Source organism: Onychomys torridus, chromosome 3, assembly GCF_903995425.1.
Source record: "Onychomys torridus chromosome 3, mOncTor1.1, whole genome shotgun sequence".
NCBI lineage: Eukaryota > Metazoa > Chordata > Mammalia > Rodentia > Cricetidae > Onychomys > Onychomys torridus.
In genome coordinates, this window is record NC_050445.1 from 110,291,853 (window position 1) to 110,304,195 (window position 12,343).

Genomic DNA, 12,343 nt, shown 5'->3' on the forward strand with positions numbered 1-12,343 from the left:
TGCTATGAATCCAGTCTGCACTTAATAAAGGCTGACAGAAATGAATGATGGACCAAGGAGTGTGTATGGAGGGATGGAAGGGTGTGTGAATGCATGGGTGGGTGTAATGATGGAAGGAAGAAAGGATGGATAGGTGGCAGGATGATGGAAGGAGGAGAGGGAAGGACGGATGGATGGATGGATGGACGGACGGAGAGACAAGTGAATGGGTGAATGGAAGGATGAATAAATACATGGAAGCAGGAATCTCCAATCTCAGGTTGGAGAGACTTCGTGGGGGGAACCAGATGACAGCAACCCCAGGTAGGCAGTTTGGCTCCGGTCCCTCCCTGCATGCACCGGATCGCCTCTCCGCCCTGAGGTAGCGCTGTGGGCGCCCGAGGGCGGAAGCTTCCGTGCCGGAACCGGCGCGCTCGGCGCGGGTTGCGGGGGGTGCGGCTTAGCGGGCGGACCGCCTGGCCGGCGCTCAAGAGGCGGCGTGCGAGGCGGCGGCATGGCCGGCCGGCGGGTGAATGTGAATGTGGGCGTGCTGGGTCACATCGACAGTGGCAAGACAGCGCTGGCGCGCGCACTGAGCACTACGGCCTCCACCGCCGCCTTCGACAAGCAGCCGCAGAGCCGCGAGCGCGGCATAACGCTTGACCTGGGCTTCTCATGTTTCGTCGTGCCGTTGCCGGGGGCTGAACCCGGGACCGGCGACACGCAGCTTCAGGTCACATTGGTCGACTGCCCCGGGCACGCCTCCCTCATCCGGACCATCATTGGCGGTGAGCGCGGGCCGGGGCGGGAGCCGGGCTCCGGGTCCGAGCTCGCGGGATGGTGGCGGGCCTGACAGCCTAGGCCTAGCCGCCCGCCCGGGAAGCTTGGGGGCTCGAACTCACAGCCCACAGACGTGGACGCCGTTCACTGCCGTGCAGCGAGATGCTTTCCTAGAAATACAATCTAAGGAAACAAACCCCGCAAAAAGGGTATGCGCAAAAGTTTCAAAACAGTCATCATTCACCTGACGTTTGGTGTCCCCATTCTCTGTCCCAAACACTGTTCCTAGCTTCCTGTGTATGGGTGGTTTCAGGAAAAGCACACAGAAACGCATGCACTCTCCGGAGATGAGAAGATCCCGGTTTTTCTCCTCCCCTTGTAGTACTTGGGGGAAGGGGAGTCAGGCAGAATCCAGTACCTTGATATTAAGAGGCAAGTGCCCTGTCCCTGGCTCTTTCTCATGACCTGATCTCTCCCTTTTTATACACCACTCAGCACTGTCTGGAGACTGCTTTACATCCATGCATAAAGTTTCACCACTTATTTTTTAAGCTCACACAAAGTTCCTTTGTACACTTAAATCAACATTTTCTCGATGGACTTTTGTGGCTTTTCTAGGGCTGGCTACCCATGCTGCAGTGACTAAGCCCAGAAGTCTTTGGGGGTGTGCACTAGTGTAACAGAGTAAGTTAGTTCTGACCTGTCTAAGACAAAAGGCGTATGTGTTTTCAGTCATGAATAGTACTGCTAAAATCTCCCCCTAGAATTTGTACTACTTAATTAGTCTTTAAATACAAGCCACTTAGGAATAGGGCATTATAAATAAAACATCTCCTACCTACCCCTTTGTGCTCAACTGTGGACCCCTCCCATTTGTCCACATGAAACTGTTCTTAGGCCTTTTAAAATTACGTTTGCAGACCCATTTAACTACACTTGGGTCTAGAGACAGGACCCCATAACCTCTTTTATAAGTACCCAACACAAAAATATGTATGGCTGAGTCTACCTGCTGTAGCCCCAGTGACCCATTTCCTACCCCCTTGCCCTTGGGTTTCTTTCCAACAGTATTCTGTAAGCATGTGCTCGAATGTATAATGGGGCAGATGGTTCATTAGTCCCTGGGCATTCCAGGTTCCAGCTGCGGTGATTAGTAAGTTCTTTGATCTTTGTGGCCTGCTTTTCTCCATGCTGGAGGCAGTCTGAGACGGTTTCCCTGTTTCACTGAAGTGGAAACGGAGACTTACCTGCCCAGAGTCACTCTCTTGTAGTCTCTATTCAATCCATGATTCACTCATTAAAGACTATCAAGGACCACAATAGTAAAAAAACAAACAAAACTAAAACCTCCAGCTAAATTCTGACCGGCCATATTCAAATACATTTTAGAAAATGTACTCTAAGCTAGTGTAAATTGGAGGTGGAACATACAGGGTAAAAACTAGAAAGTGGGTTGGCATGTGTCTCAGCGGTAGAGTACCTGCTTAGTGTGCAGGAAGGAGGCTCTAGGATCTATCCCCAGTATTGAAAACAAAAAAGGGAAGAAAAATTAAGTCTTTTCTGATAAATACAGAATCTGACTTGTAATGACTTAATGCCTTTTCATTTTTATGATGGTGCGCAAATGATCCAAGTTCAATAGAATTTTGACCTTTCCTGGTTTGTGACATGGTTGGTTGTCAGGACACTGAGCAGGCAGCAAGCTCCAGCTCCTAATCAGCCTTGAGGTCCAGAGGGCAAACTACTGTTTTCCAGAGACCGGCTGCTGAGTGGGCAGGCCCAGAGTTTCTGTGTATTCAGTGCGTTTTTTTTTTACTTACTATATTCTGAACATACAATAACTATATTGGATGTAGCCCAGTTGTAAGGGGAGAAACACCTGAAATACAAGCAGGCAGAAGGACAGGTATTCTTTTGGAGGTGTGCAAGACTGATGTGCAGCTTTTTTCCTTCCTGGCTGTGTGGCCTTTGAGCCTAGCTCTGGATCTTCCATCACCACTGGATAATGCTAACTATGCAGTTATTTTCTGACATGGCCCTTTTCAAATATTTTTTCAAAGTTTGCAAACAAACTTTGCAGGAAATCTGTTTGTCATGTAGTTACTAATGAAGTTGGGACTTAGGAAGACAGCTTGTCAGCTGGATTATCAAGGCCTGCCTGTCTCCCAAGCTGGGAACTTTCCATGCCACCCTAGTTTCTGAATTCCTGCCCACCCCTTCCAATATGTACATTCATGTAGAACCACCTCTTTGTGTGACAAAAATGTTACAGCTTTAGCCCAGTATTTATGATTGAATGGCCTAGGCCCGAGTGCTTGGTATTCTGATTGAGACCGTTCAAGGGGAGTTGTTCTCTTGGCTGCTGCTGTTCTTGTTTGTTTGTTTTTGTTTTTTGAGACAAAGTTTCTTTATATCGCCTTGGCTGTCCTAGAACTTGCTCTGTAGCCTCGAACTCACAGATCCGCCTGCCTCTGCCTCCCGAGTGCTGGGATTAAAGTGTGCGCCACCACCGCCTGTCTTGTTGCTCATACCTTGAGAAAACTTCCTTTCTGGTGTTAAAATGTCACCTGACCTCACTGGAGTGGTGAGACCATTCTTCCTTAGGGAGATTGGATTCCTACCTCCTTTTGGGGGACCTGAAAAATGGAGCTTTTCCTTTTGAAGGGAAGCATTTACCTGTTTGGGTGTCTGTTCTGGCCCATACCTGTGGCCAGGAGGACCTTGTGGCTGGCAATCCCTGTGGAGTAGAAGTGTCACGTGGGTTTTCAGATGAGGAGACAAGCCAGGCAGGTAACGTGTACAGGGCTGCTGATGGAAACCATCTCTCAGCTGTCTTCATTTATCACCATGCCTTTGCCTTTCTGAACCAGCTACAGGCCAAATCCTGGCAAGGCCTTTGGAGTCCTGCCATTTGGACACTGCTACCCAAACAGTGGGTGGGGTCATCCACTGTCCCCTTTTTCAGGGGTTCATCTGGTCATGCCAGCCCTTCCTTCTAGATTCTCAGTCCTTTTTTGTTTGGTTTGGTTATTGACATAGGGTCTTTCTAGTCCTGACTGTTCTGGAACTCAGTTAGTAGACTAGGTTGGCCTAGAACTCACAGAGATTTGCCTGGCTGTCTCCTAGGTGCTGGGATTAAAGGTATGCACCACCATCCCTGACTCCCCAGGACATTATTGTATTTGGACTAATCCAGCCTCCTTGTTCCAGGCTCAGTTTCTAGGCTCAGCCTTCCTCTGAGCCTCCTCAGTGACTGCTTTCCTATGTTTCTGGTCCTCATTCATACTGGTGACCTTTCTACTGCTTAAGTGGGTCAATAGTTGCTTCCCCCAAGGTCTTTGCACCTGCTGTTGCTTCTGTGGTATGTCAGGCTCCTTGTTGCTTGTTCCAGTTCAAAGATGACTTCATTAGTGAGGCCCCCAGCCCACCTCTCTGTGGTGTGTCCCTAGCCCTCACCCCTCATACTTTCCTGATGTCCCTGGTGTGCTGTGTCCATTGGTGTTTACTATAACTGGGGCTCTGAGGGCAGAGTGACTGCCAGTGCTCCGTGCTGCCTGGGCTGGTACCTAGCATCAGGCAGGCTCTTTGTGAATTCTGAGGGAGGGAGAACTGTGCTCCACCTGCTGTTGTGAGTTCGTGGACAGAGGGAGGAGGGCTGACCTGTGGAAGTGCATCCTGGGGTTGGCTCTTCTCTTGTCCAGGAGATGACAGGAGAACTGGTGGAGGGCGGTGGTGACGCACGCCTTTAATCCCAGCACCCGGGAGGCAGAGGCAGGCGGATCTCTGTGAGTTTGAGGCCAGTCTGGTCTACAGAGCAAGATCCAGGACAGGCTCCAAAGCTACACAGAAAAACCCTGTCTCGAAAAAGGAGAGAGAGAGAGAGAGAGAGAGAGAGAGAGAGAGAGAGAGAGAGAGAGAGAGAGAGAGAACGAACTGGTGGAGGCATACCACCATGCTCCAAGGGATCTCTGGAGCTCCATGTACAGAGAGCAGATGCTGGAGTAGCTCACTAAACTGAGCATGGAGTGCACCTGTCTAGTTACTCAGTCTGCTGAGGCAAAAGGATCATCTGGGCCCAGGAATTTGAGTCCAGCCTGGGCAACATAGTGAGTCTCTGTTTGGGAAAAAAAAAAAAAAAGAAGACATTCCCCACCTCTTGTTGAGGGACAGGGTATGGACACATTAGAAAGAAGAGCTTCTCTAGAGCAAGGGACAATGTGATGAGGCTGCTTTGTCAGTTTAGGGTCAGAGGTAACTGGTAGCATGGGGTGCAGCAGGATGTCATTATGGGATGTGACAGGTGTGTTCATTATAGTGGAAGGTCTGAGCAGAGTTAGATCCTGGAGAGTAGCCCTTGTGATGACTTCTCCTAAGGACCTGGAGCTTTGGAAGGCTGCTGCTGTGTAGGCTGTGAAGGCTAAGCTGTGGGTAAGAAGCTGCAGGCAGGCACTTCATGGGCAGAGGTGTGGTCTTCTACTCCTCTCCTGCAATCCTTGGATGACTGCCAGCAGTTCTCAACCTGTGGGTTGCAACCCCATAGGGGGAGATTGAACCACCCTTTCGCAGGGGTTGCCAAAGACCATTGGAAAATGCAGATATGTATGTTATGGTTCATAACAGTAGCAAATTACAGTTAGGAAGTATCAGTTTTGTGGATGGGTCACCATAACATGAGAAACTGTATTAAAGGGTTGCAGCATTAGGAAGGTTGAGAACCACTGGACTATGAGTGGTTTACTGAGTGGTTCAGACCCTTGGTCCACTGGAGGAGACCATCACAACAACTGAGTCCATGGTGATAGCTTCGAATGACGGCCTCTCAAGTTAGAGCCCACCCTCTGATTCCATTGTTTTCCTAGATGAACTCCAGAACAAGACTCCTTTCTTTATGAAAACTGGATTTCATCTTTCTTATGGCTCAGATGAAGAACTGGTGGTGCTCTGGGGTGGAGGTGATGAATGCATGTGTCAGTTATCTGGTGCTGTCCTTCTGGTTGGTGCATGGCCTGTTTCATTATTATTTTCTTAATCCTCACAGCTGCCCTGGGAAGTAAAGGTGAAATTCACATTTTACAGTTGAAAAAAACTGTACCTCAGAGAGAGCAGGGGCACAGTTACTGTTAGCCAGGTTTGAACCCAGTCCATGTGCTTCCACAGCCCTTGTCTGGCTTTCTCCGTGTAAATGAAAAGTGTGCTGTCCACTGCACCCCCACCCCACTCCCCACCCTGTGGTAGTGCTTTAGGGTGATATTTTTCTCAAATCCATTTTCAAGTATAAATCTTTCAGGGTTAGAACTTCAAAAAGATTAAACAATGTATGTTTTAAAGACTTGGGTTGGGGTGAGGGACTTAAGACTCATCTTCAATCTAACTCCAGTAGGAAAGAGGAAGGCTGAAAAATGCTGGTATTTTGGCTTGGCAATTTATAGTCTTCCGGTGGCTGTGAGGATTAACAGTGTATTGTCTCTGAGTCTTTTGTTCTAGTGGTTAATGAACAGCTCTTCTGCCACCACTGACTTGTCTCCGAGCCCTCCCAGCCCATGCCCACTGTGTGAGGCCAGTCAGGACGCCGGGGGCGTCTCTGGGCCACTCCCTGATAGGAACGAACCAGAGGTTGTTCGTCTGACCCAGTCACCGCACTTGGAGCTTAGAGGGTTCTTGTCTGTTACCCTGGAGACAACTTTCTTTATAAGGCTTAAGCAGTGTGTCATCTTTGCTTTTCTGACTTTCTGTACTCTTGGTGCCCAAGGGGTAAAAGCTTTTGGCTCTATGATTTCCAGGTCGGTCCCTTTAAGTCCCTCTTTGGACCCATGAATATAACAGGGTTTATGTGTGCAAAAGAATGTATGCATCAACTAAATTTCTCATGTCACCCTATGTAGTCCACACTGGCCTTTAGGCATGCGTACCCACGGCCAGAATGCTGCTTGGTAGGCAGAGGGGGCTTTGGACCCAGGCCTTGGCAACCAGAGGACACAGGGGTGTTACTCTAATGGGGGAAAAGAGATGAACAATCCTTTTTGTTTTCTTTGCTTTTGGTCTTTCTGTGAGCATCCGTTTGGGAACACTGTTGTTAAAGCGTGGCACTTACATGCCTGTCTGACAACAATGAGGCTTGTAGAGGTGTAGAAAGAGAAGTGCTTCCTTCACCTCAGAGGCTTCGGCATCAGGTGTCTGCTGGCTGTGGTTCCCTGTTCTCTGTACCTCTAGCTGTTATTCAGCATTCACACGCACACACACACACACACGCACACGCACACGCACACGCACACACACACACACACACACACAGCTGGAAGAGTCCACCGTGTGGTACAGCTTCTTTGCTGTCCTTTACTCTCAGGTGACGCAGAGCCAACACAAGTTGCTTGCTTTCCCTTGCTTCAAAGGCTCTCTGGTCGGAGGAAGTCCTCCTCACCGCAGTGTGCTGCGGTAGAAATACAAGTCCTTCTGCTGTGCCTGGCTAATCACTCCCTGACCCCACTTGATCTCCTTCCAAGCTGCAGTGCTTTTAGCTGTCTCCAGGAGACTCAAGTTGAGCTCCTCTGGACCGCTTTCTCTTGGAGCTGGACAGCGGGTGACTTTGCTTTGGTTGGGGTGACAGTGTGGGAGCGGTACAACATCAGACACAGTCTTGAGTTTGAATTAATGCAGAATATTTGAGCAGGAACCAACAGGAAAGAAAAATGGAAGCAGGTAGTCATATTTCATTCCGTTGGGGTACATTTTTCTTCTCATGGGGCTTGCCCTTGAGAACAAAACATATCAAATGTTAAATCAAAGAATATTTTTGTAGTCATGCTAGGAATAGAAAATAATGCAAAGACTTTGCCTTCTTGAGGCAAATATTTCTCTGGAAGGTTATAATCAAAGTCAGAAGGAAATTGTAGCCACAGCTTTGGTAAAGCTGTGATCACTTAAAATTAATTGCTTTTAAGCTTTTTGCTGAATGTCTCCCGTCTGTATCCGCATGTTTTCCTTCAGAACCACTTCATTCAGGTTGGGGTAAGATTTGGACAGGCATCTCAGAAGATATAACCTATAAATGAAGCCTCAGGACCTGGCCCTTCTTGGTCATCTTTTGTTCAGTGGCACCTCAGCAAGGCTGGGACTGAGCCTTTCATGATTCCTGTTCCCTTCCCAATAAGGGCTTTTGTAACATGTAGAAGGTGATTCTGTCTGTAGCTCTGGTCTTTAGCTACCATACAGCCCCAGTTCCAGGAGGGTAGCATTTCTGAAGCAGCATCACGATGGGGCTGGGAGCCAGTCTGAACTGAGCAACACATTGTCCTCTGCTGTTGGAAGGACCTGTGTGGCTGGAAGCACCATGGTGGAGGGTCAATGCCTGCCTGCCTCACAGAAAGTCCATGACAATTTTTAAAGGCAGTTTAGTTCAGATAGTGTGCAGTTTATCATGCTCAGTGGTTTCCCATGTGCTTCTGGTGTCTGTCCTCCACAAAGAAGTGCTGTGCTTGCTCACAATTAGGTCTGTAGACCTGGGCAGCCGCCACCGCCTCCTTCACAGCTCTATGATTTGCCTTTTCTAGACTTTGACAGAAATGGAATTATTTTGTGCCTGGCCTGTGCTGGGGATATGCTTTGTAGTTGTTGTTTTAAAAAGAGGTCTCAGTGGGTAGCCCATGCTGGCTTTGAACTTGCAGTGCTCCTAGGGGCTGGTAGTATGGCATTCCCAGTTTAGAACATGCTTTTTAAAGATAATCCATACTGTAGCATGTAACTAACTGTACTTCATCTCTTAAAAAATAAAATCTGTTTCCAATTGTGATAAAATAGATACAATACTTGCTATCTTACTAAGCCATCTGGGTTGCTTCTTTCTGTGCATGCCTAGCCCGTAGAGACCCCTAGGGACTTCTTGTGAGAGAGGGTCAGATGGTGATGTCTTGGTGGGTTTCGTTTTTGTTTTGTTTTTTTCAAGACAAGTTGTCACTATGAAGACCAGGCTGGCCCCAAACTCACAGAGATCTGCCTGCCTTTGCTTCCCAAGTGTTGGGTGTGCCACTATGCCCAGCTGTCTTGGTGTTTTTTTGGTTCTCCATGAACCTACTGCCATTTTGGATGTGAAGCCAGATATAAGCCATGCGTGTCTTCAAGGGTCTTATAGTCAAGGGAAGCAGGAGGGATTGGGGTGGGCAGATAAAATGCAGGGTTGTAAGAGTCTTGATCAGGAGAACCTGTGTGATGTGATGTGTGCCTGTGTTGTGGCACAATCAGGAAGGACACCTCCCGATGGAGACACAGGGCCAGCCAGGCCTAACAGATAACTTGGAGATTTCTGGGCAGAATGGCCACAGGGAGTAGCTCAGCAAAGTCCATTAGCAAAGAACAGGCTAATCTGGTGGGGAAGCAAGTGGTGGTGAGGTAGCCAGTCCAGGGAGGAAGGGCTATCCTGTTGAAACTTGGTAGTATGGTTGAGAGCTGACTGGTGGGAAGATGGGGGATATTTCACCTAGAGGACCCAGCATGCAGACAGACAAGGCAGGACCAGGGAGGGCATGGAGCTCATGAAGCAAGTAACAGGCTCAGTGGCTAGTGGCTGGTTGGAATAGAGCTCAGGAACTGGGTCACCTTGTGGGAGGGAGTGTGTTTTAACCAGGGGACCTTATTATAGTGACTTCCACAAGTTCTGCTGGATTCTGAAAAAGGGTCCAGGATAAGTGGTCTCTGGGCTAGGTGTTCTGAATGTGCCCCTCCAACAGCAAGCAAGCAGACAGGCAGACAGACAAGTGGCCTCAGGAGGAACGCAGAGCTCTGGGATGCCAAGACTGAGGAGCTTCTGCCTCTCAGGAGAGGGCAAGTATATAGGTTTGGAGGACACATACTGCCTTTTAGAGACTATTTGAGATCTGACACTTACTGTATTCTCAAAGCCTGTCTCAGGGAGGCTCTGGCGATAAGTAGCTTGTTGCCCTTCTCTGCTGGAGAGTGCTGCCCCAAGCTTTCCCTAGCATGGTTCCTTGCCATGGCTTTACCCAGGATTGTAGTCATGCCTAGATCCACGTCAGTATCAGAAGAAAGCTATAGCTCCTGAAGAGCAGTTTATATAGGCACAGGTTCTGTCATCATACTCCCCTGCACTGCTCACCTTCTTCCCCTGCACTGCTCACCCTCCTCCCTTGCACTGCTCACCCTCCTCCCCTGCACTGCTCACCTTCTTCCCCTGCACTGCTCACCCTCCTCCCCTGCACTGCTCACCCTCCTCCCCTGCACTGCTCACCCTCCTCCCCTGCACTGCTCACCCTCCTCCCCTGCACTGCTCACCTTCTTCCCCTGCACTGCTCACCCTCCTCCCTTGCACTGCTCACCTTCTTCCCCTGCACTGCTCACCTTCTTCCCTTGCACTGCTCACCCTCCTCCCCTGCACTGCTCACCCTCCTCCCCTGCACTGCTCACCTTCTTCCCTTGCACTGCTCACCCTCCTCCCCTGCACTGCTCACCCTCCTCCCCTGCACTGCTCACCCTCCTCCCCTGCACCACTCACCATCCTCCTCTGTACTGCTCACCCTCCTTCCCTGCATCACTCTCTATCCTCCTCTGTACTGCTCACCCTCCTCCTCTGTATTGCTCACCCTCCTCCCCTGTACCACTCACCATCCTCCTCTGTACTGCTCACCCTCCTCCCCTGCACCACTTACTATCCTCCTCTGTACTGCTCACCCTCCTCCTCTGTACTGCTCACCCTCCTTCCCTGCACCACTCACCATCCTCCTCTGTACTGCTCACCCTCCTCCTCTGCACCACTTACTATCCTCCTCTGTACTGCTCACCCTCCTCCCCTGTACCACTCACCATCCTCCTCTGTACTGCTCACCCTCCTCCCCTGCACCACTCACCATTCTTCTCTCAACTATTTGAGTTTTGCTTCTTGTTAATTGGGTCTTTCATTTTGTTGTGCTGTGCAGTTAGGCCTCTGCTGCTTTGAAGTGGCCTCACTGGATAGGAGGGAGGACTTAGCTAATGTGGATGCTGCTCTTGGCAGGAGAAAAAACAACTTTGCTATTGAGAGACGTTGACTTTCCCTCATTCCTGTCACTGTGTTGTGATGATGCCTCTCTTGTCTTGGAGCCTTCAGGAAGACTAAAATGATTTCCTTTGTCTCTAACCTACTTCCTGAGGATATTTATTTGGTGGCATACGCAGGTGCTACCCAAAGATAAACTTGACTTTTTTCTTTTAAAACCAGTGCTGGAAATGCACTAATGTTGCTCTGCTTGGTCGAAGAACCTGTCTGGCTGTAAGTTTAAAGCCCAGGGAAAGTCAATAGCTGCTGCCCTTGGCGATCTGACCTTGATATTAGAGTTCAGACTGCCCATCTGCATGTATTGTGACACTTGAAGACAGTTACTCCACTGTGGTCATTTCCAGGTGAGTCCTCATTCTCAGCCCTTTTGGCACAGGCACCAGAGACCCCAGTATGTGTGTACTTAGGTATTTCCTATTCTAGAAACAATGGCTTAGGGCTAGCTCAGGGATGGTCTGCAGAGCTTAGCTCTAGAGGAGGAAGATGGACCTAAGAAAGAAGACACTGTTTCTTTAACACTTCTGCCTGACACCTGGAGACCAGAAAACTCAAACTGTCAGGGATTGGCATCTAGTAGACACTCTCTATGACCAGTGCCCTTTGCTGCAGAGCCTAACAGCCACATTTCCAACAGAACTTCCTATTGGATATTGTTGAGAGCTTCCACTGAAGATGATGGGGGACATTTTAGCTAGAGGACCCAGCGTGCATAGACAGACAAGGCAGGACCAGTTCACGAAAGAGGAAGCTAGTAATAGGTTCAGATAGTAATGTTCTGATTGTGTAGCCCAGCAGCATGGCTGCGAGCATTGGGTAGCTATTTGAGCATTTGCATCAAGGCTAGTGCTGCCCAAGCAAGGAAATACAAGTTTTACCTTAGTGCAGTGCTGGATGGACTGAGACATGGCTAGTTCTGCATCCCGACTATAGATCAGGGTTGGTGCTTTCCCTATGTGTGGTTTGGTGCTAGGGACTGTCATCTTTCTGGGAAGGATTTTGGTGCTTCCTGCCTTCCCTTGGAATCCATACTTGCTTTCTACTTGTTCTGCACACCTGCCAAGCCCCCCTCACCCTGCTTGCCTTCCTTGTGCCCCTTTAAAGCATGGCCTATGAAATGACCCCCAGTCTTCCCTCCTCCTTATTTATCTTCACAGGAATCACTTGTATCTCCAGTAGTGCCATTGGTGCAGCTGCTGCTTTGGGACAGGCTTCACCTAGCTCTGACTGCATAACTCAATCTCCCAGTCTGCAACCAGAAACTTCTTAGGTACCTTCTATACCTCCCTGCTTAAGTCTGCTGTTGGCAGAAGCCCGAGCTCCTTATCATGACTGATACGGTCCATCCTGATAGATTTTGTTTTCTCCCTCTGGGACCGACTGCATGACACTGCTTGGATACTTCTCCACAGACAGAACATGCTCTCTCGGGCTGTGCCTTCTGATGACAAGCGCTTTTCTGGGGAGCTGCATCTCCCTCCCAGGCTGAACTAGGTAGCTTCATTGATGGCTTGTAGCACCTTGTGCATACTCTTAGAAGCTTAT

General features: G+C 49.3%; 1 protein-coding gene across 2 annotated transcripts in view; it reads left to right on the forward strand.

The window, feature by feature from the left end:
* Nucleotides 1-442: 442 nt before the first annotated feature.
* Eefsec (eukaryotic elongation factor, selenocysteine-tRNA specific) overlaps nt 443-12,343 on the forward strand; it is a 213,437-nt gene continuing 201,536 nt past the window's right edge. The window contains exon 1 of one of the 2 annotated variants that reach the window (XM_036182168.1): nt 443-767. In XM_036182168.1, the coding sequence (XP_036038061.1) occupies nt 494-767 (274 nt within the window). In that variant the 5' untranslated portion in view covers nt 443-493. The other variant, XM_036182170.1, reaches the window with a different exon arrangement.